The sequence below is a fragment of the Salvelinus alpinus genome, chromosome 7 (assembly GCF_045679555.1).
Source record: "Salvelinus alpinus chromosome 7, SLU_Salpinus.1, whole genome shotgun sequence".
Classification (NCBI taxonomy): domain Eukaryota; kingdom Metazoa; phylum Chordata; class Actinopteri; order Salmoniformes; family Salmonidae; genus Salvelinus; species Salvelinus alpinus.
The window spans coordinates 48,717,660-48,743,100 of NC_092092.1; the positions used below are offsets into that span (position 1 = coordinate 48,717,660).

The following is a 25,441-nucleotide window of genomic DNA, read 5'->3' on the forward strand; positions in this document are numbered from 1 at the left end:
CAGTAGTTTAAAACAGACACCTCGGTGCATTCAGTATGTCAACATTTCTTACAAAAACGAGTAGTGATGAAGTCAATCTCTCCTCCACCTTGACATGCGTGTTCATTTAAGGGCCAGCTATGCTGCCTTGTGTTGAGCCAATTGTAATTTTCTGAGGTTTCTCTTTGTGGTACCGGACCACACGACTGAACAGTAGTCCAGGTGCAACAAAACTAGAGCCTGTAGGACCTGCCTTATTGACAGCGTTGTTAAAAAGGCAAAACAACGCTTTATTATGAACAGACTTATTCCCATCTTAGCTACTGTTGTATTAACATGTTTTGACCATGACAGTTTACAATCCAGGGTTACTCCAAGAAATTTTGTCACCTCAACTTGCTCAATTTCCTAATTATTTATTACAAGATTTAGTTGAGGTTTACGGTTTAGTGAATGATTTGTCTCAAATACAATGGTTTTAGTTTCTGAAGTATTTAGGGCTAATTTATTCATTGCCACCCATTCAGGTGCTCTTTGTTAAGCATTACAGTCATTTCAGTCGCTGTAATAGCTGAAGTGTATAGTGTTGAGTCATACACATACATAGAGACACTGGCATGTCATTAGTAAAGATTGAAAAAAGTAATGTGCCTAGACAGCTGCCCTGGGGAATTCCTGATTCTACCTGGATTATGTTGGAGAGGCTTCCATTAACGAACACCCTCTGTGTTCTGTTAGACAGGTAACTCTTTAACCACAATATAGCAGGGGGTGTAAAGCCATAACACAAGTTTTTCCATCAACAGACTATGATCGATAATGTCAAAAGCCGTCCTGAAGTCTAACAAAAGACCTTCCACAATATTTGATCATAGGTTTCTCTCAGACAATCAGTTATTTGTGTAAGTGCTTTGCTTGTTTAATGTCCTTCCCTACAAGCATGCTGAAAGTATATTGTCAATTTGTTTACAGTAAAATAGCATTGTATCTGGTCAAAAAAACATTTTTTCCAGAAGTTTACTAAACTTTGGTAACAGGCTGATTGGTCGGCTATTTGAGCCAGTAAAAGGGGCTTTAATATTCTTGGCTAGCAGAATCACTTTCGCTTCCCTCCAGGTGTGAGGGCACACACTTTCTAGTAGGCTTAGATTGAAGCTATTGCAAATAGGAGTGGCAATATCGTCGCTAATATCCTCAGTAACTTTCCATCCAAGTTGTCAGACCCAGATGGCTTGTCATTGTTGATAGTTTTTTCACTTCTACCTCACTCACTTTACGCAATTAAAAATTACAATGTATGGGTTTCATAATTTGATCACTTACAGTGCATTCGGAAAGTATTCAGACTTTTTCCCTTTTTCCACACTTTGTTACATTACAGCCTTATTCTAAAATGGATTAAATACATGTTTTTCCTTATCAATCCACATAATACCCCATAATAACAAAGCAAAAACAGGTTTTTAAACATTTTAGCAAATGTATTACAAATAAAAACAGCAATACCTTATTTACATAAGTATTCAGACTCTTTGCTATGAGACTCGAAATTGAGCTCAGGTAAATCCTGTGATCGTTCCATTGATCATCCTTGAGATGTTTCTACAACTTGATGGGATTCCACCTGTGGTAAATTAAATTGATTGGACATGATTTGGAAAGGCACACACCTGTCTATAAGGCCCCACAGTTGATATATATCTACCTGGTCTCAAGGCATTTAGTATTATTCTGTACGTAAATCGAAGACTTAATTTAGTATGATATGTTAGGTTTGTATGTCATGCATTAATTTATGGATGTCCATCACCCATTTTGTATGATATGTTGTGAATTAGAAAAACTTACAATATGTTACCAAATTTGCTAAACGTATGAGTATGTTACGAATTCTAGCTAGGTCAGCTAGGTCGCTAACATTAGCTAGCTGGCTAACGCTAGCTGGGTTAGGGGTTAATGTTAGGGTTAAGTTTAGGAGTGAGGTTAAAGGGTTACGGTTAGGGGAAGGGTTAGCTAACATGCTAACTAGTTGCTTAGTAACTAACAAGTATTAAATAGCTGAAAAGTTGCTGATTAGCTAAAGTGCTAAAGTTATCCATGATGAGATTCGAACTCGCAACTTTGTGTTCCTTGACGTTTGCGTTATGCGCCCCCCACCCATCCACACTTTGCTTAAGTAACCATACCAAATGTAACACTTCATACTAATTTAAGAGACGCATATGTACATTTACTACAATATATCTAGTCTATGAGACTAGGCTGGCTATATTCATAACTTTTCGTTTTCACACCCTGTTTACTGGCTACTTGCTCTACCTTTCCCTTCAATAGAGCTTGTATTTAGTATTTTATTAGGATCTCCATTAGCTTTTTCCAAGGCAGAAGCTATTCTTCCTGGGGCCAAACAGATGCAGCTTGCCTGGAGAAATGGAATAGTCACAGAAGTCCAAACCCCTGCCCTTCTGGCACTCAAACATGCTCAATCAAACAAAGTATTTGAAAGAGAAGGAATCATACTTGAACCAGGCTTTGAGACCCTGTAGGGGTTTCGGGAGGACAGACTGAGGTTGTTCACCCACCTCCAGTCTTACTGTGTGATCTTCATGCCATGTTAAGGGGGGGCTGCCATAGAACATGCTCCCACCGGTCACAGACAACGGTGATCTTTGTGTCTCACTGGTTCGTCACAACAATCCCATTAAAAAGGTCAGCCTCACTGCCAGCTGCGTTGCTCCCCTGTGTGAGTGTGCTGGGGTTGTGTTCAAACTGAGTGCTAACTGTATAGGCCTTTCACTATTGGCGCTATGCTAGTCTCCAGTGACAATCGCTGCTTTGTTTTTAGTGTTAGCATTTTGGTACTCACACTGACAAGTGAGAAAAAAGCCTGGGTTTTTAGTGCTTTAGCGAAGTGTGACCTGTCAGAGTTTTAATATCTCCGGGCATTGAGCATGAGAGCAACTATATATTTCTTCCATGTGCAAGTGCAGGACAAGTGTAAAAAAACACCAATAAAGCTTTGGTCAAAGCTAGATAGCTACATACAGTGAAGCAGTGATGAGGATCGTATGGAATACTACGTTACAAGGCTACTCTTGAATTATTATTGAAATGTGGTTTGCTTTTTGCCGTAGCTTCAACTAAGTGGGTGCTTTAATTTGTTAAAAGTGAAGGAGTAAATCAAATCAAATTTTAGTCACATGCACAATGTCAGTGTTCTGCCATGGCCAGCGAAGAGCCCGGATCTCAATCCCATTGAGCACATCTGGGACCTGTTGGATTGGAGGTTGAGGGCTAGGGCCATTTCCCCCAGAAATGTCCGGGAACTTGCAGATGCCTTAGTTTAAGAGTGGGGTAACATCTCACAGCAAGAACTGGCAAATCTGGTGCAGTCCATGAGGAGGAGATGCACTGCAGTACTTTATGCAGCTGGTGGCCACACCAGATACTGACTGTTACTTTTGATTTTGACCCCCCCCCTTTGTTCAGGGACACAATATTCAATTTCTGTTTGTCACATGTCTGTGGAACTTGTTCAGTTTATATCTCAGTTGTTGAATCTCGTTATGTTCATACAAATATTTCTACATGTTAAGTTTGCTGAAAATAAACGCAGTAGACAGTGAGAGGACGTTTCTTTTTTTTGTAAATCCCAAACTCTAAAAGTAATTGGAAAGGTATATATAAATTATTTGTGACATTGTGGTTACAAAGAATGTAAACAAGATGCTGTGTTTTTATTTACAGTAGTGATGGACAGCTGGTGCCATTTTGAAAACAGGTTTTCAAACACTTGTAGCCAGATTAGCAGGACAATAGACTCTTTATAGCCCGGCTACTGTAGGTGTGAAAGTCACACCTTTCCAGTACTTCTCACCCCGCTGCAAACTTCACCCTAACACACTTGCCATTCAAAAATGAGCTGTTTATCAAAAAAAATATGACATTGCGACCAAAGAGAACAGACGAAATGGACATCGTTTTCATCAAGCCATCTTCTTTCTATGGTGCTACCCGTTCCAGAGTTAGGACCATAATCACGAGAAGATTTATTTTTATTTTTATATAGCCTATCAATGTGTAAGCATACTGTGTAATAAAATTGAGAATTATATAAAGGTTAAATAAAAAATAAAAAATGATTGTGTACTAAAAACGTGAATGTATTTTTGCAGAGCATACAACCATGCCGACAACCATCCGTGGAGATCAGTGGACAAAGGGCTGGACAACAGGCCGCACGGAAAAAAAACGCATGATTGCCAAGAAAGAGGTTCGTTTCATTAGATTCTTCAAATGTGTATGCAGCATTTGTGTAGTCACATTTAATTCTTAACTTCTCTGGGATATGTGGGACGCTAGCGTTATATTAAGTTCTATTATAATATAATTATTATTATATTAAGTTATATTACAGTTCGTAGAAACATGTCAAACGATGTATAGAATCAATCTTTAGGATGTTTTTATCATAAATCTTCAATAATGTTTCAACTGACAATTCCTTTGTCTTTAGAAAGGAAAAGGAACACAGCTAACTCTCACGGGCGCGTGCCTGACTGAGCTCATGGCATTCTGCCAGACCTCTGACTCAAACAGCTCTTATTCTCTCCCCCTTCACAGTAGAAGCCTGAAACAAGGTTCTAAAGACTGTTGACATCTAGTGGAAGCCTTGGGAAGTGCAATATGACCCCATAGACACTGTATATTGGATAGGCAATGACTAGAAAAACTACAAACCTCAGATTTCCCACTTACTGGTTGGATTTTTCTCAGGTTTTTGCCTGCCATATCTGAGTTATGTTATACTCACAGACATCATTCAAACAGTTTTAGAAACTTCAGAGTGTTTTCTATCCAAATCTACTACTACTAGCTTTTGTGCCTGACTTGCCTAGAAGAAAGTTAGGGGGAGAATTCTATCATCAAATGTATTTCTTAGTTAGGTTGGCTGTATCACAACAGGCCATGATTGGTTGAAATTTCAGTTTAATCCATCAGAAAAGACAAAACAAATAAAACCAAAACATAAAAAATTATTATTATTATTATTACGTACCGCATCCGACCTTGATTGGGAGTCCCAATGGGCGGCGCACAATTGGCCCAGCGTTTCTCTCCCTCTAAAAACAGAAATACATGTTTTGGCCCTTACAAATATTATTTTACTCTTTATTCAGATTACAATCGCTCACTTTCATAATTATTATTATTTTTTTAAACGAAATAACCTCCAAAATATCGTTATATATTATCTTATATTAAAAGTGGTGTAGGTCTTATTTATTTAAAGAGCATGTTGAAATTAGAAGCAATAGGATTTAAAGCAATAGCCTACAACTATTTCAGCACCGTTTCGCGCAACTCTGAGACAAGCATGGGGACTGATTTTGATAAATCAATAAAAAAAATATTTTTACTGAATCTCCGTTTGGGTATTGCTTAGACTACAATTATAGTGTAGAAATGTTATGCTCTTAGTGTAACCTTTATTTAACTAGGCAAGTCAGTGAAGAAAAAAATCTTATTTACAAGGACAGCCTACTCCTTCCTCCCCATCAGAGAATTGAACCCCGGTCTCCCGCGTGCCCACACGACACAGGGATTCTTTAGCTGAATAGCCCAGGACTGTAGCCTACTCCCGACCGTCACATTGTACAGTGCCATATTTTTCATTCCAACCTTATTTATTAAAAAGCATATTGAAGTTAGAAGCAATAGGATTTGAAGCAATAACTATTTCAGCATCGTTACACACTGCTATAAAACAAGCATGAGGACTGGTCTTGATAAATCAATTAGATTTTTATTTTCACTGAATCTCCATTTGGGTATTGGTTACACTACAATTAGGGCGTGGACATTTTATGCCCCTTAGATATTAAGGGGTTTCGGGTTTATTAGGGTTTCGTTTTTCTTGGAATAGAAACACCATAATATTAATCAAATGAATTAAGCTACATTTCTTAAAATCAATCCCATATACTATGTTCATACAAAAAATATAAAAAATTCTCTAGTAATGCCATTATTGAAGACTATCAAATGCTTCTCAAAGATGCCCTCTGGTGGTCAAACTAGCACGAACTTGCATTAATGGTAAAAATGGATGACAATTAAATATCGTGCCATAGAAATCTGGTGTGCTGCAGTATGACAAAACTTTTAAAGGAGGAACCACTATAGTCACCTGGAACACATTTCAATTAAAAGGTGTGCCTTCTTAAATGAGTTTGAGCCAAGGTGTTGTGACAAGCTGTGTGTGTGCGTGTGTGGAGGGGGGGATAGATAGCCCTATTTAGTAAAATACCAAATCCATATTATGGCAAAAACAGCTCAAATAAGCAAAGACAAACGACAGTCCATTATTACTTTAAGACATGATCAGTCAATACGTAAAATTTCAAGAACTTTGAACGTTTCTTCAAGTGCAGTCGCAAAAACCATCAAGCGCTATGATGAAACTGGCTCTCATGAGGACTGCCACAGGAATGGAAGACCCAGAGTTACCTCTGCTGCAGAGAATACGTTCATTAGAGTTACCAGCCTCATAAATTGCAGCCCAAATAAATGCTTCAAAGATTTCAAGTAACAGACACATCTCAACATCAACTGTTCAGAGGAGACCGTGTGAATCAGGCCTTCATGGTCAAATTGCTGCAAAGAAACCAGTACTAAAGGACACAAATAAGAAAAAGAAACTTGCTGGGGCCAAGATACATGCGCAATGGACATTAGACCGGTTGAAATTTGTCCTTTGGTCTAGAGTACAAATTTGACATTTTTGGTTCCAACCGCCGTGTCTTTGTGAGACGTGGTTTGGGTGAACGGATGATCTCTGCATGTGTATTTCTCACTGTAAAGCATGGAAGAGATGGTGTTATGGTGACGGGGTGCTTTGCTGGTGACAATGTCTGATTTATTTAGAATTCAAGGCACACTTAACCAGCATGGCTATACACAGCATTCTGCAGCGATACGCCATCCCATCTGGTTTGGGCTTAGTAGGACTATCATTTGTTTTTTAAAAGGACAATAACCCAACACACATCCACTGTGTAAAACCTATTTGACCATGAATGAGAGTGACGGAGTGCTGCGTCAGATGACCTGGCCTCCACAATCCCCCTACATCAACCAAATTGAGATGGTTTGGGATGAGTCGGACTGCATAGTGAAAGAAAGCAGCCAACAAGTTCTCAGCATATGTGCAAAATCAAGACTGCTGGAAAAGCATTCCAGGTGACGCTGGTTGAGAGAATGCCAAGAGTGTGCAAAGCTATCATCAAGGCAAATGGTGGCTATTTGAAGAATCTCAATTATAAAATATATTTTGATTTTTTTAACACTTGTTTGGTTACTACATGATTCCATAGTTTTGATGTCTTCACTATTATTCTAGAACACCTACTCATTCAAAACCCTTGAATGAGTAGGTGTTCTAAAACCTTTGACCGGTAGTGTACGCCAATTAGGAATGAGGGGGATGATTAGGTGGCAATGAAGGAATGTGGCCAGGTTGGAAATTTAGCAATTACACCCCTAGTCTTACAATAAGTGCCAAGGGATTTTGAATGACCACAGAGAGTCAGGACACTTGTTTTAACATCCCATCCGAAAGACAGCCCCCTACACAGGGCAATGTCCCCAAATGTAATCAAGGTTTGAAATGATTATGATTTAGTCAAATATAATATCTGTTTAGACTTCTTCCGGTCAATTTGCAGTCTAAAAATATTTGTTTTATTATGTTCCGGCCCCCGGCCATCTGCTCAAGAAGAAATTGGCCGGAGGCTGAATCTAGATTATGATCCCTGGTCTATAATATAAAGACAGAATGTGTGTTTAATTTACCCATCTCCATCTGGCTTTCGGGGGTCACTTTTTTTTTTTTGAAAAGATTATAATTTTTTTAAATTGATGCTGCTGAGTTTTAAAAACAGCCTATCACTCGAATATCGTAGCTTTAAAATCAGTGCACGCACGAGCACTCTCTCGCAGTCTTTTTCTCTCTCCATCAATTCCATTCAAATTGCATCCAAAATAGATCATCATGTTCTACTGATATACAGTGGGGCAAAAAAGTATTTAGTCAACCACCAATTGTGCAAGTTCTCCCACTTAAAAAGATGAGAGAGGCTTGTAATTTTCATCATAGGTACACTTCATCTATGACAGACAAAATGAGAAAAAAAAATCCAGAAAATCACATTGTAGGATTTTTATGAATTTATTTGCAAATTATGGTGGAAAATAAGTATTTGGTCAATAACAAAAGTTTCTCAATACTTTGTTATATACCCTTTGTTGGCAATGACAGAGGTCAAACGTTTTCTGTAAGTCTTCACAAGGTTTTCACACACTGTTGCTGGTATTTTGGCCCATTCCTCCATGCAGATCTCCTCTAGAGCAGTGATGTTTTGGGGCTGTTGCTGGGCAACACGGACTTTCAACTCCCTCCAAAGATTTTCTATGGGGTTGAGATCTGGAGACTGGCTAGGCCACTCCAGGACCTTGAAATGCTTCTTACGAAGCCACTCCTTCGTTGCCCGGGCGTTGTGTTCGGGATCATTGTCATGCTGAAAGACCCAGCCACGTTTCTTCTTCAATGCCCTTGCTGATGGAAGGAGGTTTTCACTCAAAATCTCACGATACATGGCCCCATTCATTCTTTCCTTTACACGGATCAGTCGTCCTGGTCCCTTTGCAGAAAAACAGCCCCAAAGCATGATGTTTCCACCCCCATGCTTCACAGTAGGTATGGTGTTCTTTGGATGCAACTCAGCATTCTTTGTCCTCCAAACACGACGAGTTAAGTTTTTACCAAAAAGTTCTATTTTGGTTTCATCTGACCATATGACATTCTCCCAATCTTCTTCTGGATCATCCAAATGCTCTCTAGCAAACTTCAGACGGGCCTGGACATGTATTGGATAAAGCAGGGGTACACGTCAGGCACTGCAGGATTTGAGTCCCTGGCGGCGTAGTGTGTTACTGATGGTAGGCTTTGTTACTTTGGTCCCAGCTCTCTGCAGGTCATTCACTAGGTCCCCCCGTGTGGTTCTGGGATTTTTGCTCACCGTTCTTGTGATCATTTTGACCCCACGGGGTGAGATCTTGCGTGGAGCCCCAGATCGAGGGAGATTATCAGTGGTCTTGTATGTCTTCCATTTCCTAATAATTGCTCCCACAGTTGATTTCTTCAAACCAAGCTGCTTACCTATTGCAGATTCAGTCTTCCCAGCCTGGTGCAGGTCTACAATTTTGTTTCTGGTGTCCTTTGACAGCTCTTTGGTCTTGGCCATAGTGGAGTATGGAGTGTGACTGTTTGAGGTTGTGGACAGGTGTCTTTTATACTGATAACAAGTTCAAACAGGTGCCATTAATACAGGTAACGAGTGGAGGACAGAGGAGCCTCTTAAAGAAGAAGTTACAGGTCTGTGAGAGCCAGAAATCTTGCTTGTTTGTAGGTGACCAAATACTTATTTTCCACCATAATTTGCAAATAAATTCTTAAAAAATCCTACAATGTGATTTTCTGGATTTTTTTCTTCTCATTTTGTCTGTCATAGTTGAAGTGTACCTATGATGAAAATTACAGGCCTCTCTCATCTTTTTAAGTGGGAGAACTTGCACAATTGGTGGCTGACTAAATACTTTTTTGCCCCACTGTATAGCCCTATGTACCCTATGCCCTATGTATGTGTCCTAGCCTACCTCTTTCAGGTAATACATTCAATTCAGTATTAGCCTTATATTTATCTAATTAATGATGGGTTATGCATAATAAGCTTCTAACTGATAGCCTCTGTCTCTTGAGCAATATGCATGCACCTGTGCTCCGCTGGCCTCTCTCCTTAAAAAAACACTCCTTAGCTCTTGGAGTCCCATGCAGGAAAAGCTAGACTAGAGTAGCGTGCTGGACATTTTTAGCATTTCTTATACCAAAAGACTATTCAAAGAGATGCGCAAGCTCTTGTTTGCTGAATGTTAAAAACAGCAGCCAATAGAAATCACAGGTGCTTTGAAAGAAGAGCGAACATGCGATGGCTTTAGGCTATAGCGTTTTTTTTATTCAGACCCATAAATATTGAACCTTCGTGAAGAGAAGTTAAAGCCTGCTCCATCTAATTCTAGTCCTATAATATTCATGGATGTTGTTGGAATGATGAAGATAAGAACAACGGACCTTATTTAATTTAACTGTTGAAAGCAAGGAAGGAATGAAGCAATAATAAAAAAAAGAGCCTACTAGGCTAATAACATTAAGGGTAAATATTATGAAAGGTATATATGTCAGCCTACTAATTATACAAATAGGCCCTATTATATTTCAAAATTAAAATAAAATTTGCTAACCTATACTTGTAACTATGTAGGCTGCATGTGCTGCACCAGAATCCCATGTTCTTTCTCTCCATGCTTTGTCATGGTTTGAACAATGTGCATAATTCCAGTCCATATAATACAATATAGTACAGTAATACAGTTCACACTGAAAAATATTAGCCTACTGGAGCTACAGTAGTTTCATTTATTTACACAAGAGAGCATATAGCCAGCTACATCTATGGGCTTTTATGTTTTTCTGTTGTGCGTAATGTGCAGTAGCCTACAACATATACGGTATTTAATGGATAACGGCACAATCATTTGGGCTTTTTTGGGCTTGGTCTCATTAAATATATTTATTGTATGGCTCATCAGACTCCGGTAGCATCAGGCTTGAATTTTCGATCACAGCTCTAATCAAATCCAGACATAGGCTTATTTATATGCTTTATAATGCTTTTTAATGACACTTACGGTTTTGGCGGAACGTACCGGGTTAACCGGGGGAAAAGTGATTTATTCTCAGGATGGAACATTTGTAAAATACCCTTGTCTCTAACTGAAAAATTCCTTTTACATGAATTCTAGCTCCTTCTCTAACGGATACCATATATGGTAATGTAAAACTGAGTCATTATCAGTTACTCACAGCTCTCCAGCTGCATCTTACAGCGCTGCGTAACCATGGGAAACAGGGTCGGATCCAGGGGACAGGATAGAGTGACAGACAACCTGGGAACAGAACATGCAGAACCACAATTATGCAAATAAATGTAATTATTGTCTGTTAGTTGCAATTGTTTCTTAAATGGTATTGACTGGTTAAACTGACTTGAAAAATGTATTTAAAAATGTCAGTGTCCTTGAATTTAAGTATGAGCTAGATGGAGATAGAGCTGATGGGGATTCAGACTTCTAAAACTCTTTCCCCCCAAAATCTGTTCATGAATACCGCAAAGCTACATTATTTGCAGAATTAGGGCCTCTATTTCATCATTTCAGAGACAATGGAGAGTGCTGAATGATTGAAAAAGACTGTTCCTCCCGCTCTTAAAAGCTTTTTTGTCGGCTCCGGAAATAAATTCTTAATGCAAGCGACGCCTTTATTGTGCATGAGCAGAGACGGAGTTGCATATTTATTTCCCAGCCTTCCATTTGCACATGAAAGCTTTGTTTTTGGGCGCTCCAGACTCTAGAGGAGTGCAACATCACTGAAAAGGGTGGTGCTACTTTAGTATTTTTTTTACAGATTTCCCCATCCAACCCTTTGTATACACAGTACACATTACAGTAGATCATCACAAACACAGTAAGCTTAAGGAGTGACTCCGAGCTTTTAGCCCTGAGTGACATGAAAATACATGTGTGGGGCATCCGATGTGGGATCGGAAATAAGCAGTCAAGCAGCCAAGCTTCAGTACTTGAGAGTGTGACAGGTTCAAAACTAAACATCATCCTATCCAGACACTGTCGTTCTTACAACAGCTAGTGCCACCTTGTCAGGTGACTTATAAGGAAAATACTAATGTCAAGTCTAGACTAACCTAACATAGCAGGCGTAAAACAAGCGCCTGAAACTTGATCCCCAACATACTGGTCTTGACGAGAAGACAAATGTTGGAGGAGGTTCTCTTCTGCACTGTTCAACCAATCTAGTAAATGTGGAGGAGGGGTTAAGATGGAGTGTCGCCTTGTTAACGTCCAAAAGTGGAAGTCGTGTCACAGGCTCTCATTACATTTCCCCCCAAAACCGGAACATCCGGTTGTTGGGGGACTCAGCAGAGGCTAAGTCTTGACAGATGGGGAGCAAGTAGAGGGAGAACTGACTGGGGAGATGAACATTGGACTGTATTAGTGGGGGAAAGCATTTTTAATGTGCTAATCTTTTGGGCTGGGTGAAGCGGAGTGGATTGGGGCACTGTGGGAAAATACAAACTAGCAGTGAGAGAAGAAAAAGAGAGTGGGTGAGGGAAGACCACCCAGCTAGTAGAGTAGATGTAACCAGCTGGTAGAGTGGAAATGGTGGGGATGTGAGGGGGGGGGCATGCATGCTTGCAATAATGTGTGTGTGTGTGTGTGTTAGTGGTGCGCGGGTCAGCCGTTTGCTCATCCACACCTGCCCGCAATTACTAATAACCCATCCACAACCAGCCGACTATGTACTATGTGATGAAGTGAAAATGAGGCCCGTACCCAACCTTATCCCGCTAATACAACTGACGAGATATCCCCTTTCCCTTCCCTGAAAAGAGAAAATGCGCTGTAGGTTACAGTCAGAGACAGCAGAATGATTTGACAGATAAAGAGGTTTCTGATTGTAATTTCCAACATTTTGGTCGGCTTTGTGTTTAGTCAACTCGTCTATAACTAGATACATACAGCTTCTCTTCTGCCAATATACAGTATGTTGCCGTAGAAAACTAAATAAACCCTTGCTCACCAGAATAATGTAATAAATGATAGAATGAATGCTTCCATCTAGTTGATGTTGGTTCTGTCATCTCTGCTTCTTTCGCGGAGCAAAAACACTTACGGACCAGTGTCAAAATGCAATTGCATAAAAAAATTATTAAAAACTGAAAATTCTAATTTGTAAAAAAAAAAATGGAAAGAATTGTCAAAATGTCTATATATCATCAGTTTGACTGGTTATAACCCTCCCGTTGTCTCGGCGGGTCAGAGCGACCCCGGGCAGTTCCGAGTTGATTGCCCGTGTCTGTGTGTGGGTCAGAGTGACCCCGGCAGCGTTAGCAAGGTGTATGTTGTAACCCTCCTGCCCCTGCCCCTGTGTGGGCGGGGTCATAGTGACGTCAGAGGGGTCAGAGTGACCCTCGGCAGCGTTACCAGTCGCTTCCCCCGTGTCTGTGTGGGTCAGAGAGACCCTGGCAGGCCGGGTCACAGTGACCCAACACCACCACCTGCTGGATACTAGTAAAAGGTCCTGCCCCAAAATTGACACGCTCAACATTCCGGGCAAGGGCCTGTGTCGAATACGGCCCTCTGTCCCCAACGGGCCCTTGGGCCCCGTGTGAGTTTGGATATCGAATCTAAAAACGCCCCCCTACAAACTACTTTCCCTTGGTTGTGGAAAATGTGTCTTTCGGGTATGGCTGTTGTTAGACAACCTTCCCCTTGCCTCGGCGGGACAGAGTGACCACCGGCCAGCGTTACGAGTCGATTCCCAGTGTCTGTGTGGGTTAGAGAGACCCCGGCAGCGTTTAGCAAGGTGTATGTTGTAACCCTCCTACCCCTGTCTGGGCCGGGTCACAGTGACCCGAGCCCTGTTGTAAGCCCTGCGTTATGAGTTGTTCCCCTCTGTTCCGGGGGCCTGGGGTCAGAGTGACCCCTGCGGCGTTAGCAAGGTGTATGTTGTAAGCCCTCCCCTCCTACCCCTGTCTGAGCCGGGTCGGAGTGACCCGGGGCCTGTGTTAGGAGTTGTTCCCCTCTGTCTGGGCCGGGTCGGAGTGACCCCGGCAGGGACCAGTTGTCCCCATCAACTCTGTGCACGACCTCGGTGCTATCACGCGGGTAGGCCAGCCGAGCGTCCCGGATGGGACCGAAGGGGCCAAGGGGCCGAAGGGCCGAAGGGCCGAAGGAGCAGGCAGGGCCGACCACGCGCCTCGTCCATTCGCGTGCCTCGTCCCATTCACGTGGCCACCGTAAGCAGGGCGTAGAGAGGCTACTAATATTGTCAGGAAGAAGAAGAAGAAGAAGAAGAAGAGGACGACGACGAGGAGGACGACGAGGAGGAATACGACCCCGCCGAGCGTGAGCCCTCCGCCTACGACAGTAAGCAGGGCGTAGAGAGCCTACTAATATTGTCAGGAAGAAGAAGAAGAAGAAGAACAACAACAACAACAAGAACAAGAACAACAACAACAACAACAAGAAGAACAAGATGAGGACGATGATGAGGACGACGACGAGGACGACGGCGACGAGGAATACGACCCCGTCGAGCGTGTTGCCTCCGCCTACGACGCCTCGCAGTCCCGGTTTCAGCGCGGCTCAGGTCCTGGAACAGATATCCTCCAGCGTCGACCAAGAAGACGAAGAAGACTACTGCGATTCCGAAGAGGAGGACGTTTCGGAAGATGAAGACGGTGAGGAATACAACCCCGAGCGCGACGCGGACGACTACGGAGACGACTCGGCCTCGCGGTCGTGCTCCTCTTCGGAGGAAGAGCCGGAGGAAGAGCCGGAGGAAGAGCCGGAGGGAGACGCGGCCGCTGCCCGAGAGCGAGACAGAGAGCCAGACAGAGCCAGAGAGCCAGAGCGAGAAAGGGAGACGTTGCTGTCGAAAAACGGCAAAATCAAATGGTCCTCCGCGGCCTATCGCGGCCCGGACCGACCCCGCGCCATCCGCCCGCCCTGCCCCGCCGTGACGCCGGGCCCCACGGCCTACGCCGCGTCGCGAGCGCTCGACATCGAGTCCGCCTTCCGGCTGTTTGTCACACCGGCGATAGAAAGGATCATCGTGGACATGACCAATCTGCAGGGGGTGAGAAAATACGGAGACGGCTGGCGACCCATGGACTCCACCGACCTGCGCGCCTACGTAGGGCTGCTGATCCTAGCCGGCGTCTACAGGTCCCGAGGCGAGGCCGCGGCCAGCCTGTGGGACGCCGAGAGCGGCAGGACCGTGTTCCGCGCCACCATGCCGCTCAAGGCGTTTCACAAGTACTCGAGGCTGCTGCGATTCGACGACCGCCAGTCGAGACCCGCGAGACTCGCCACCGACAGACTGGCGGCCGTGAGAGAGGTGTGGGACCTGTGGGAGGAGCGGCTGCAGGCCCTCTACAACCCGGGGCCCGAAGTGACGGTGGACGAACAACTGGTCCCGTTCAGAGGTACCGTCTATGCATCTGTGTACGTACGCGTAGCGTAGAGAGCACGGGCAGTCTATGTATCTGTGCATAGAGAGCGGTAGCAGTCAATGTATCTGTGTATGTACGCGTAGCGTAGAGAGCACGGGCAGTAGTAGCACGGGCAGCGGTAGCAATCGGCAGTAGTAGCAATGGGCAGCAGTAGCAATGGGCAGTGGCACGGGCGGCGGCGGCGGCTGCGTGTAACGTAAACGCAGTGCGCCCCGATGGTGAGCCGGTAACTCATGACGCTGCTAATCTCCTGCTAATCTCCTCTCCCTCTCCTCTCCCTCTCCTCTCCCTCCCCTCAAGGACGCTGTCCTTTCCGACAGTACATTCCCAGCAAGCCGGCCAAATACGGCATCAAGTCGTGGGTGGCCTGCGACGCCAAGTCCAGCTACGCTTGGAAGATGCAAGTGTACACCGGCAAGGCGGCCGGCGGATGCCCCGAGAAGAACCAGGGCGCGCGCGTCGTCCTCGATCTGACCGAGGGACTGCCGGCCGGTCACAACGTCACGTGTGACAATTTCTTCACCTCCTACGAACTCGGGCAGCGGCTCCTCGAGAGGAACCTCACCATGGTGGGCACGGTGCGAAAGAACAAGCCCGAGCTCCCTCCCGCGCTGCTCCAGTCCAAGGGCAGACAGGTCTCGTCCTCCAGGTTCGCCTTCACGCCCACCGCCACTCTAGTGTCCTACCTGGCAAAGAGAAATAAGAACGTGCTGCTTCTGAGCACGCGGCACGCGGAGCCCGACGTCAGCGATCGCCGAGACCGGAAGCCGGCCCTCATCCTAGACTACAACTGCAACAAGGGCGGCGTGGACAACCTAGACAAGGTGGTCGGGACCTACAGCTGCAGACGGATGACCGCCCGCTGGCCCCTGGTCATCTTCCACAACATCCTCGACGTGTCCTCCTACAACGCCTTTGTCATATGGCGAGAGATCAACCCCGACTGGATGCCCGGGAAGCGGAACAAGAGGAGGGTGTTCCTGGAGCAGCTCGGAAAGGCGCTCGTGAAGCCCTTGATCCAAAGAAGGCAGCGTCTCCCCCGCACCGAAGCCGCGTCCGCACTTGTCAAAGTCATACGGGGCGAGCGTGTATCCGCCGAGGCTCGTCCGCAGGCCCGCGAGCGAGCCGCCGGCCCGGCCGCCGCCGCCGCCCCGGCCGCCCCGCTGGGGGCGAGTAAGAGGAAGAGGTGTCAGGTCTGCCCACCCAAGAAGGACGCCAAGACACACACAGCGTGCTGCAGGTGTAAGAAATACATCTGCAAAGGCTGTTCACACCCATACTGTCACACTTGTGCCCACTGGGCCTTTAGCCAAGACGGGACAGGGTGACCCGGGGGGGACACTGTGTGCTAGGCATAATAGGAGGACAACGGGAGGGTTAAGAGCAGGTTTTATGGTTCAACACCCCACTTGTTTTTCTCCAAGGCCAGATTGATTAGATGGGGATCCTGGGGCGAGGCTTTGATCAGGGGCCCCACAGGGCCCAACAGAAGGACGACACTTCCCGCCCTTGACCTCCATACGCTAACAAGTAGTTAAATCAGAAATGAAGTGGTGAAGCGAGAGGTTTCACTCTCACCAAAATAGGCCCAATGGGTTTCTATGGGCTTAATATGCAGACCTATGCTTGTCGCCTGCCTATTGTTAGGGCGGAGACATGAGCATCTCATCATTATACACAGATCTCTGGTTAAATGCAGATAGAAGAGCCGGAGCCGCATGCAGGAATGTGAAATATGCAAATGAGCTGTTTGGGATGACGGTAGAAGAAGACAACGACTACTGAAGCTTAAAGTAGAGTGCCATATGAACTGCCACAGCACGAGGGGGCTCTGCATTAGAAAACGACTTTGGGTTTGTAATGACTTGGTAAGGATGCTGCTAAGTGTAGAATAAACAAAGTTTTAGAGAAAGTGATTCAGTATCAGTGTAAAGCAAAAACCTGCAAACTGTTTACATAGAATACATTAAGGATGGGCAGAGTACATTGCGAGGTCGCGTCGTGTATGCTTCATCAAATAATGCTCAATTAACTGCAACACTACCTAGGTGCAAGCGCATAGGCTATTTATGCACTTGCGGGCGCGCGCGCGCACACACACACACACACACACACACACACACACACACACACACACACACACACACACAGCTTGATTCCAAGTTGCACATGCTGGAAAGAATAAATAATTAATGTATGTTTGACCATGTTTTTTTTACTTTAAAACTGGGAAATTACTAAATATAATTGTTTTATTTGACAGTCTAAATCAGTGGGGTTCAAAGGGTAAGTAAATGACATCACCTGGAGTGCCTACCACTGAATGAATGGAGCCTTTTATGATCATAGAGAAAACCTCTCAGGGAACAAGACACTTCAGAGGGTTTTCCCCCTTTAAACACACATGGGCACACTTAAAAAGGTAATTTCCACTTCCTATCCCGGATAATGGTGTTTGAACTGAATAATTTATTTATTGCTGTTTAAACTCAAGCAAGATGTAGCTTTAACCTGCTCCTCTCACAAAGCACATTAGTTTATGAGCAGCAATGCAACTCTACACACATTCCAAAACACGCAACTTACCGTTTTGTTCCTTTAAACTTGGTTGTTGGAATTTGCTGATGTGACTTGATTCAGCTTCTGAGCCATGTTTTTGGAGAAGCGATACAAGTAGGATTAATAATGGAAGGATCATTTGGATTAGTGGCAGAAAGCGATTACAATGCACTGTTCACGGGACGTTTTCTATCACCATGCACAACAGTTGTTTGGACGACACCAATGCTGTTTTGGAGACATTTGCAGCGGATAAACGCAGAGTAAAATCCACATAGACTCAAAAACTGAGTCCTTTGAGAAAAACAATGTACGTCATAAAAATCCTGTAATATCCACAATAGGAAAACGTTGAAACTAATGGCCGTTTTGCGCTAGTCTTATTGGTTAGGATGCGCACCTGTTGCCTTTATGGACAATTTGCTTGGACGTTAGAAAATCGTTGCTGCGCTTGAAATAATGTACATATCCAGCTTGAAGTTCCATCAAATGAAACATTAGTTACATATTGAGTGAAATATTGCGTAAATGCTGAAATGTACAACTTTTTTGCCCAAGGAGACGTGCGATACTGTAGCCTGCCCGCGACGTTCAGTTTCCAAAATCTCTGCCGTCTGTAATTCCAGTCCAAAGATTAGCAGGCATTAGAATAAACTTCACATTCATCGCAGATACCACGAGTGTGCAGCGCAATTTGATACAATTTGTAAAGTGGATGATATTGCAGAGCACACATGACTCCAGTTGTTTGGTGAGGTTGCTGGAGACTGGAGCGATTAGCTGTCGCTAAAACTGGGACTACCGTAACTGTATTTTTGGAGACGCAGACTGCCAACTGACGACACAACAGGTGCTATACATAAGTAAACTTCTTACCAAAGGAAACTCCCCAGGAAGTTAACTATTTAGTTGCTGCAGCTCTCCTGGTGCATGGTGTTAGAATAACTTCTTACACTCCCCACATCTGTGAAGTCATTAAACTGATCCTTCTGTTATTTTTTTTCATAATTCCCTGACAAAGTATTGTCTACAATAACAAACCATGTGTGTCCATAATGTGTAATGCATTGTACCTGTATTTAACAATTCATTTCATTCTTATCTACTGTAAATTAGATAAATAATCTATATTATGATCACATCATAAATTAAATAAACCAGATTTTCATAAATACAGCATCCACAAATGTCACATTAGAGTCAATGTAAAAAAAAGCTATGTTAACACAATAGACCACAATGCAAAGTAATGTACAAAATAAATGAGTCCTCTTTTCCCCTCTTTGTTGTCGTACCACTTGCTTTTATGCTAATTCCTTGTGATATCATGCCATTAAGGTTTAATATCATTTTAATATTGGCAGAGGCACTGTAGGCTACAGAATAACTTTCCCATTTCAGCAATGTGAATACTGTAACACAACCTGGACTCATTCCTTAATCTCGCCATCATTGCCCAGAACTTTTCATAATGGGGAAGGTAAAACAATGCCAAATGCCTATTTGGGGAAATGTTTAAGAACGCTCAATTTGCCATATCAAAGCTGTAGACACCACTGTTACCATTCCCCCTTATGTTCCCAATTTCTGCTCTGCAATTCAAAGCTGTACCTCATCATGTGCTTTTTATGTGGTTACTCTCATCTCATTGTCAGTGGAAAGTGTGTGTGTGTGTGTGTGTCCCTGTGTAAGTCTACCAGTAGACAAAACAATCAAAGGAAGTTGCAGACACATTGAACCTATTCACCAAGACACATGATGCAATGGCAGAGCAATTTAGCCTTGTCTCACATTTCTGAGATATTACCGCCTCAAAGGAAGGCGAAAGGAAATCTTAAAGATGGCTCCACCTGAAAGGTTTGAATGTTTTTAATCCAAAATAATGGCGGATGAGAGATTGCATGACTGTGATACACCGGTTGGTGTGTTGCCCCCAGGAAGAGTGGCACATAGAGGTCCTCTTTTGCCTGCTGCAAGGGCCAAGTCCCTTTGTGTAAAGGAGAGTATCACATTCCACCCCTGCAAAAGCCTGCAGCAGATGTCAACACTTCACATTGTGGAATCTTTCTTTCTCTCTCTCTCTCTCTCGCTCTCTCTCTCTCTCTCTCTCTCTCTCACTCTCTCTCTCTGCACACACACACACACACACACAGAATCAAGCATGCACACAAGCAGACATGCAACCTCTCTCTATGTCTCTCGTGCACATGCATATGCACACACTCAAGCATGCACACACGAACACATACAACCTATCTCTCTCTTTTCTCTCTCTCTCGTGCACACACACCCATGCATGAGCACACGCATGCAAGCATGCACACACTCACACACCCCCCCCTCCCCTCTTTCTCTATCACACAGGCAGGCACACACAGGCACACACTCTTTCACCCCTGGAGGTTTTGTCTGTGAAATCTTGGTATTTTGTCTCCCTGTCCACATTCGATTGCTGCTTCCATGGTGGTCTCGTGAAACACAGAGGGTTTGATACAAAAAAAAATCATAAACAGAGGAAATTAGAAACAAGAGAGACTTTTTGGTCACTGCAAGCGTACAAAGAAATGCCAGACAGGAGGGATGGAAATGTATGCAACAGAAAATTCACTGTCGTTAGCGGAGCTAAATCCCATTACAGTCGAGTTGCCTTTTTAGGACGCACACCGCCAAACTAACAAATTCCCCATCACCCATATTACGTTATGTGTTCGTCACGGTGAATGTGAGATATTATTTTGTTAGAGGTGAATTCAAGTGGAAACTTTATGAATGGACATTGCTACACAGTGTTCAAGCGTAGTACATCATCATACCTCGAGGCAAGGGCGTCATGCCCATAGGGGGCACAGGGGCACGTGCCTCCTCAGATTTGTCCTGTTTAGATTTTTTTATTTTTTATTATAATAATACAAAATAATACATAACATCTGTGTTCTTCTGTGTAACAGTACAAGCCACCTAGCAATTTTATGAAGATGACTTTAGCTAGCTCAGATACAGTAGGTTCCCAATCTCCCAACCTCATACAGTAACTAGCTACCAAGAAGCTATTTCAGGCTATCAATCAAGTTAGAGTAGCTAGGTTGTCTAACTATCTTAGCTGGCATGCCTGCTGGCAAGGTTGGTAGACTAGAAAAGCAAGCAATAACTAAATGTACTGAATAAGGCTCACATTCATTTCAATCTTTTACCCAGATCTTAGCAGAGATGCAGAGGGGCATATATTGTTTCTTTTAAAAAAGAACCACTAGTCAGGAGAATACAGACAGTTCAAGAGGTACTGTATGCTTAGGTATGCAGAACAATAACCATAATAGTTTTTTTTACAGAGACTCAATGGCTCTAGATTGCAGGAAAAAGTTGTTTCCATCCCACAGCCATCCTCATGTAATTTGTGCCTCGTCAGCTTTTTGGGGTGCATGACCCCCCTACCTTGAGGTTCGGTTTATGCTATTCTGATGACTTCATTTGTATGGTGAAAAATGTTTTACCAGCCTCAGCTTTCGAATGCTCCGCTGAGCCATTACCATAAACTGGTGAGAGATTTTTTTTTTGTCCATTTTTGTCTACGTGTCTATTTTATAGGTAGGTGGTCAGGTATCCCAGTCATTTAAAAAATGACATATGTAATCTCGTTGAAGAGTTTAAAAGGCCCCTACATAATTTATTAAAGGCTTTGACACCAAATTGTATCGCTGATAGTCTGTGATTACGGGCATGGTTACTGTACCATGTCATGCCAGCATAGTTAAAGATGCTCTATGTTATAATGCCTTCTGCATATAGACATACATGTCAATGCTGTAGTAAAATAACAAAATTGCATGAATGAAAAAAACATAGCACCATTTGAAACTACAAAGAAAGAATCACTAAATTGTTCATTAGAGCACCTTCAAAGTCAGATGTTGATCTACACATAAAACCAAAACTGTGACCCCTTTGAATCTTACAGTATGTCGCGGTTGCTAATGTCCTCCAGCGGTGATATATTGGTGTTTTGCTTTGAGGCTAGATCCCCCTGTTGGTGGCCCCTGAAGCTGCATCTCAGTCATGACCAATGGCTGACAATGGATCTGGTATTGCAGACCATTAATCATGGGCAATTTATAATCGCAAAGAAGAGTCGTGTATGTCATATAGTTACAGAATCCAATCAAATATAAGGAAAGTGGGATTCGATTTTCATAACTGTTTGTAATGTGTTCCCCCTGTATTCTGATACAAGAAGTAAAAACTGCCAATATGCTAGGCATGTACGGCACGGTAAACTCTTCATATGTCGACTCAATCGAAAAATGCCTTTAAAAATGGAAATGCCTATAACCCTTGATTGGACTGAATCCCAGCCTAAGAGTGTGGTGGTGGGGGGGGGGGGGGGGGGGGGGGGGCTTGTGATGGAGTGTGAGACAAAGAAGAGATAACGAGAGAAAAAAGCAAGTGATCAATAACGAAAGGGAGAACTCAGCAACTAGGAAAACGTCAATTATGTGCATGTTAGCGTTCTTAGAAAAACCTGCGTACCAACAGCCTTAGCTAGACCTATCAGTCAACAGCCCTCTCTCTAAGGCGTCAAGAATCCACTTTTTACTACACTATGCATCTTTCTCTAAATAAGTCCCATTTGTCATTGAGAAAACTACCAAAACGATTTGTCTGGTTGAGATCTAAATAGTGTCTTGGTAGGTCATCACCACTGATCCATTTCCCTCTCAACGTCTTCAGCCTTAGTTTGCATCTACAGCATATAGGAATATGATCCTCTTCTGCTGGTGCCTTTGCCACCTCAATCATCATTCAAGTCTTCATCCTCTTTGTCAGCACTATTTGCCACATGGTAAGTGCTTGTCCCTGTCAAACTCCCTATCATATTTCTCGCTGTTGTTACTCCGAATAACTAGACAGGCACACACATGTTTCATGCACATGCGCGTGCACACAAACACACACGCATACACACACCTACCTTAGAATTTCAACTGAACAGCTGTGAATCACCTTTTGAAAACCAAATCCTCAGGGCTAAATGAAGGCCTCTCAAACCAGCGAAGTGGTATACCTCTACCTCTGTCAAGGGCTTTATTTTCATTAATTCACAGAACGTGTCCACACAAAGTCCTTACTTACTGAGAGCAGAATATGGCCTGCTTGCCAGATATAATACCACATAAGATTTGCTAAACCCTACTGACAAATTTTTGGAATGGCACACCGTTGAAAATTGAACATTTTCTCAAACACAGAAGTAGCTTTGTACTCCAAAGTAATTTAATTGATTATAACATTAGAACCATGCACTCCGATATAAATCATTAATCATAATTCAGCTAATGTGAATGATTTTGTATATGCAAATGGCATGGCCTGTCAATCCCAGTCAATCCCACCAATATTACAGGGACTAAAGTGGGGAACCTGTCCAATCATCCCCAGAATCATTGAATAAAAAATGAACTGAAGCCCTCCCAGCAAACCAAAATTGATTCTGTGAAAGTTCCTAGAACATGTGTTATGTCGTGGCAAATGTTCCCATACCATAAAACTGTTCAGTCATGCTGATGATTACAGAATGTTTGTATAAAATATCCATCTGATGTTCCTAGAACACAATTAATCGGTTCTTTCAAGGTTCCCAGAATGTTTCATTAGGTTGTGCGAACAGTCTGGACATCACAAAAGATATACTCCCAAAACACAAAAAGTTCAGTTGTGAAAATTATTCTACAATGTTTATTTTAGAGTGCAAAGAACATTCACCTGATGTTACAAGAATGTTTACAGAACACAGTTTGTCTGTTCTTTCAAAGGTTTGCAGAATGTTTATTTAGGTTTTGGTAACATTGTGGGAATATGACACCAGATACAGTATGTTCCCAAAACACTAAAACTGTTCAGTTGTGCTGACATTCAGATAATGTTTGTTTCAGGGTGCACAAACATTCCTTTGATGTTGCAAGAGTGATGACAGAAGGGCCTTCCTGAGTTCTTTAAAGGTTCCCAGAACATTTAATTAGGGTTGTGGGAACAGTATGGGTACATTACAAGAAATAGGTTCCCAATACACAAAATATGCTCAATTGTGATGACATTCATACAATGTTTAAGTTAGGTTGTAGAGGACAATCCTATAATGTAAGATTGTTGACAAAACACCTGGTCTAAGTGTTTTAAAGGTTCCCAGAACATTTCAAGTTATCTGGGATGTTGCAAGAGTATTCTTGTGATATTCACATAGGTTGCACAGAACATTCCCATAAATGTACGTTTTTATGACGTTCATGCATATTTTATTTTGATTTTACATAATATTCCATTCATGTTCACACAATATACATTTAACCCTGTCTTGCAGGTCCTCAGAAAATTTCAATAACATTTAGAAAATGTTAGATTTAAGTTTTATCTAGCATTACCACAACATTCTCAGCATGCACATTTGTAGCTCATTAAAGCAAAAGAAAGTAGATGGTAATACATCCCCATTACGTTTCTCTCCAGATTTAATGACAATTAGCAATTGAGGACTGTATTGTTGGCCCACTACAGGGTTATCTACACACATGGCAGTTTAATTAAATTAATTAGACAAAGAAAAACATTGTAGAATTATCTGGACAGTTATTTTTGTTTTGGGAAGTATCATGTTTCAGGAGAAGACCCAGATGCAGACAGTGTCGAAGTAACAACACTTTATTAGTAGAACAGGGGACAGGCAAAATGACAGGTCAAGGGCAGACAGAGGTCAGTAATCCAGATCAGAGTCCATAAGGTACAGAACGGCAGGCAGTCTCGGGGTCAGGGCAGGCAGAGGTCAATCATCCAGGGTGGTGTGACAAGGAACAGAACGGCAGGCAGTCTCAGGGCCGGCAGAATGGTCAAAACCGGGAAAACTAGAAAAAGACAGGAGCAAGGGGAAAACCACAGGTAGACTTTCACCTGTCTTTGTGATTGTCTCCACCCCCTTGAGGTGTCGCCCATCTTCCCCATTATCCCCTGTGTTCTCTGTTTGTCTGTTGCCAGTTCGTTTTGTTCGTAGAACCTACCAGCGTTTTGTGTCCCTGTTTTCTAGTTTCTCGGTTCTGACCGTTCTGCCTGCCCTGAGCCTGTCTGTCGTCCTGTACCTTTGCCCCACTACTCTGGATCACCGACCTCTGCCTGACCTGAGCCTGCCTGCTGTCCTGTACCTTTACACCCTCTCTGGATTATTGACCTCTGCCTATCTTGGCCTGTCATTTGCATGCCCCTGTTATAAAACACTTTTACTTCGACACAGGCTGCATCTGGGTCTTACCTTAAAATGTGATAGTACAAACTGGCCATGACTGACCCAGCAGACTCAGACCAGATCCACAACTCCCTCGCCTCCCAAGAAGCCATCATTGGCCACAAGGCGTTGCTTCGTGGTCTGATGGAAAGGTTCCAGGCCGTGGCTGAATGTCACGACTAAGTATTGGACACATTGAGGGAGCAATTCTGTGGGTTGTCTACTAGGCAGCCAACCACGACGTTAACCTCCCAGCCCCTCAGTAACCCAGCTGGTAACAGAGCCGTCACCACGGTTTCCCGGGAACCCCGCTTACCACCCCCGGAGTGCTTCAATGGAGAGTCGGGCACCTGTCGGGCATTTCTCGCTTAGTGTTCCCTCGTCATGGAGCTGCAGCCCTCCTTCCCCTCAGACTGCTCTAAGATAGCGT

General features: G+C 43.4%; 1 protein-coding gene and 1 pseudogene across 1 annotated transcript; one reads left to right on the forward strand and one right to left on the reverse strand.

The window, feature by feature from the left end:
- LOC139581882 (glycine receptor subunit beta-like) overlaps positions 1-25,441 on the reverse strand; it is an 85,336-nt pseudogene that overhangs the window by 12,721 nt on the left and 47,174 nt on the right.
- LOC139580251 (piggyBac transposable element-derived protein 4-like) lies at positions 12,331-16,549 on the forward strand. Its single transcript, XM_071408801.1, has 4 exons — positions 12,331-12,341; positions 13,187-13,339; positions 14,137-15,161; positions 15,489-16,549. Exons 1-4 carry the CDS (start codon positions 12,331-12,333, stop codon positions 16,514-16,516), a joined length of 2,217 nt encoding a protein of 738 aa, XP_071264902.1. The 3' UTR covers positions 16,517-16,549.

What these genes read in the sequence shown, in the direction of transcription:
- LOC139580251 (XM_071408801.1), top strand. An exon ending in AACGGGCCCTTGGGCCCCGT is followed by an intron (nt 13,340 to 14,136) that starts GTGAGTTTGGAT and finishes TAATATTGTCAG; the next exon opens with GAAGAAGAAGAAGAAGAAGA. An exon ending in ACAACTGGTCCCGTTCAGAG is followed by an intron (nt 15,162 to 15,488) that starts GTACCGTCTATG and finishes CCTCCCCTCAAG; the next exon opens with GACGCTGTCCTTTCCGACAG.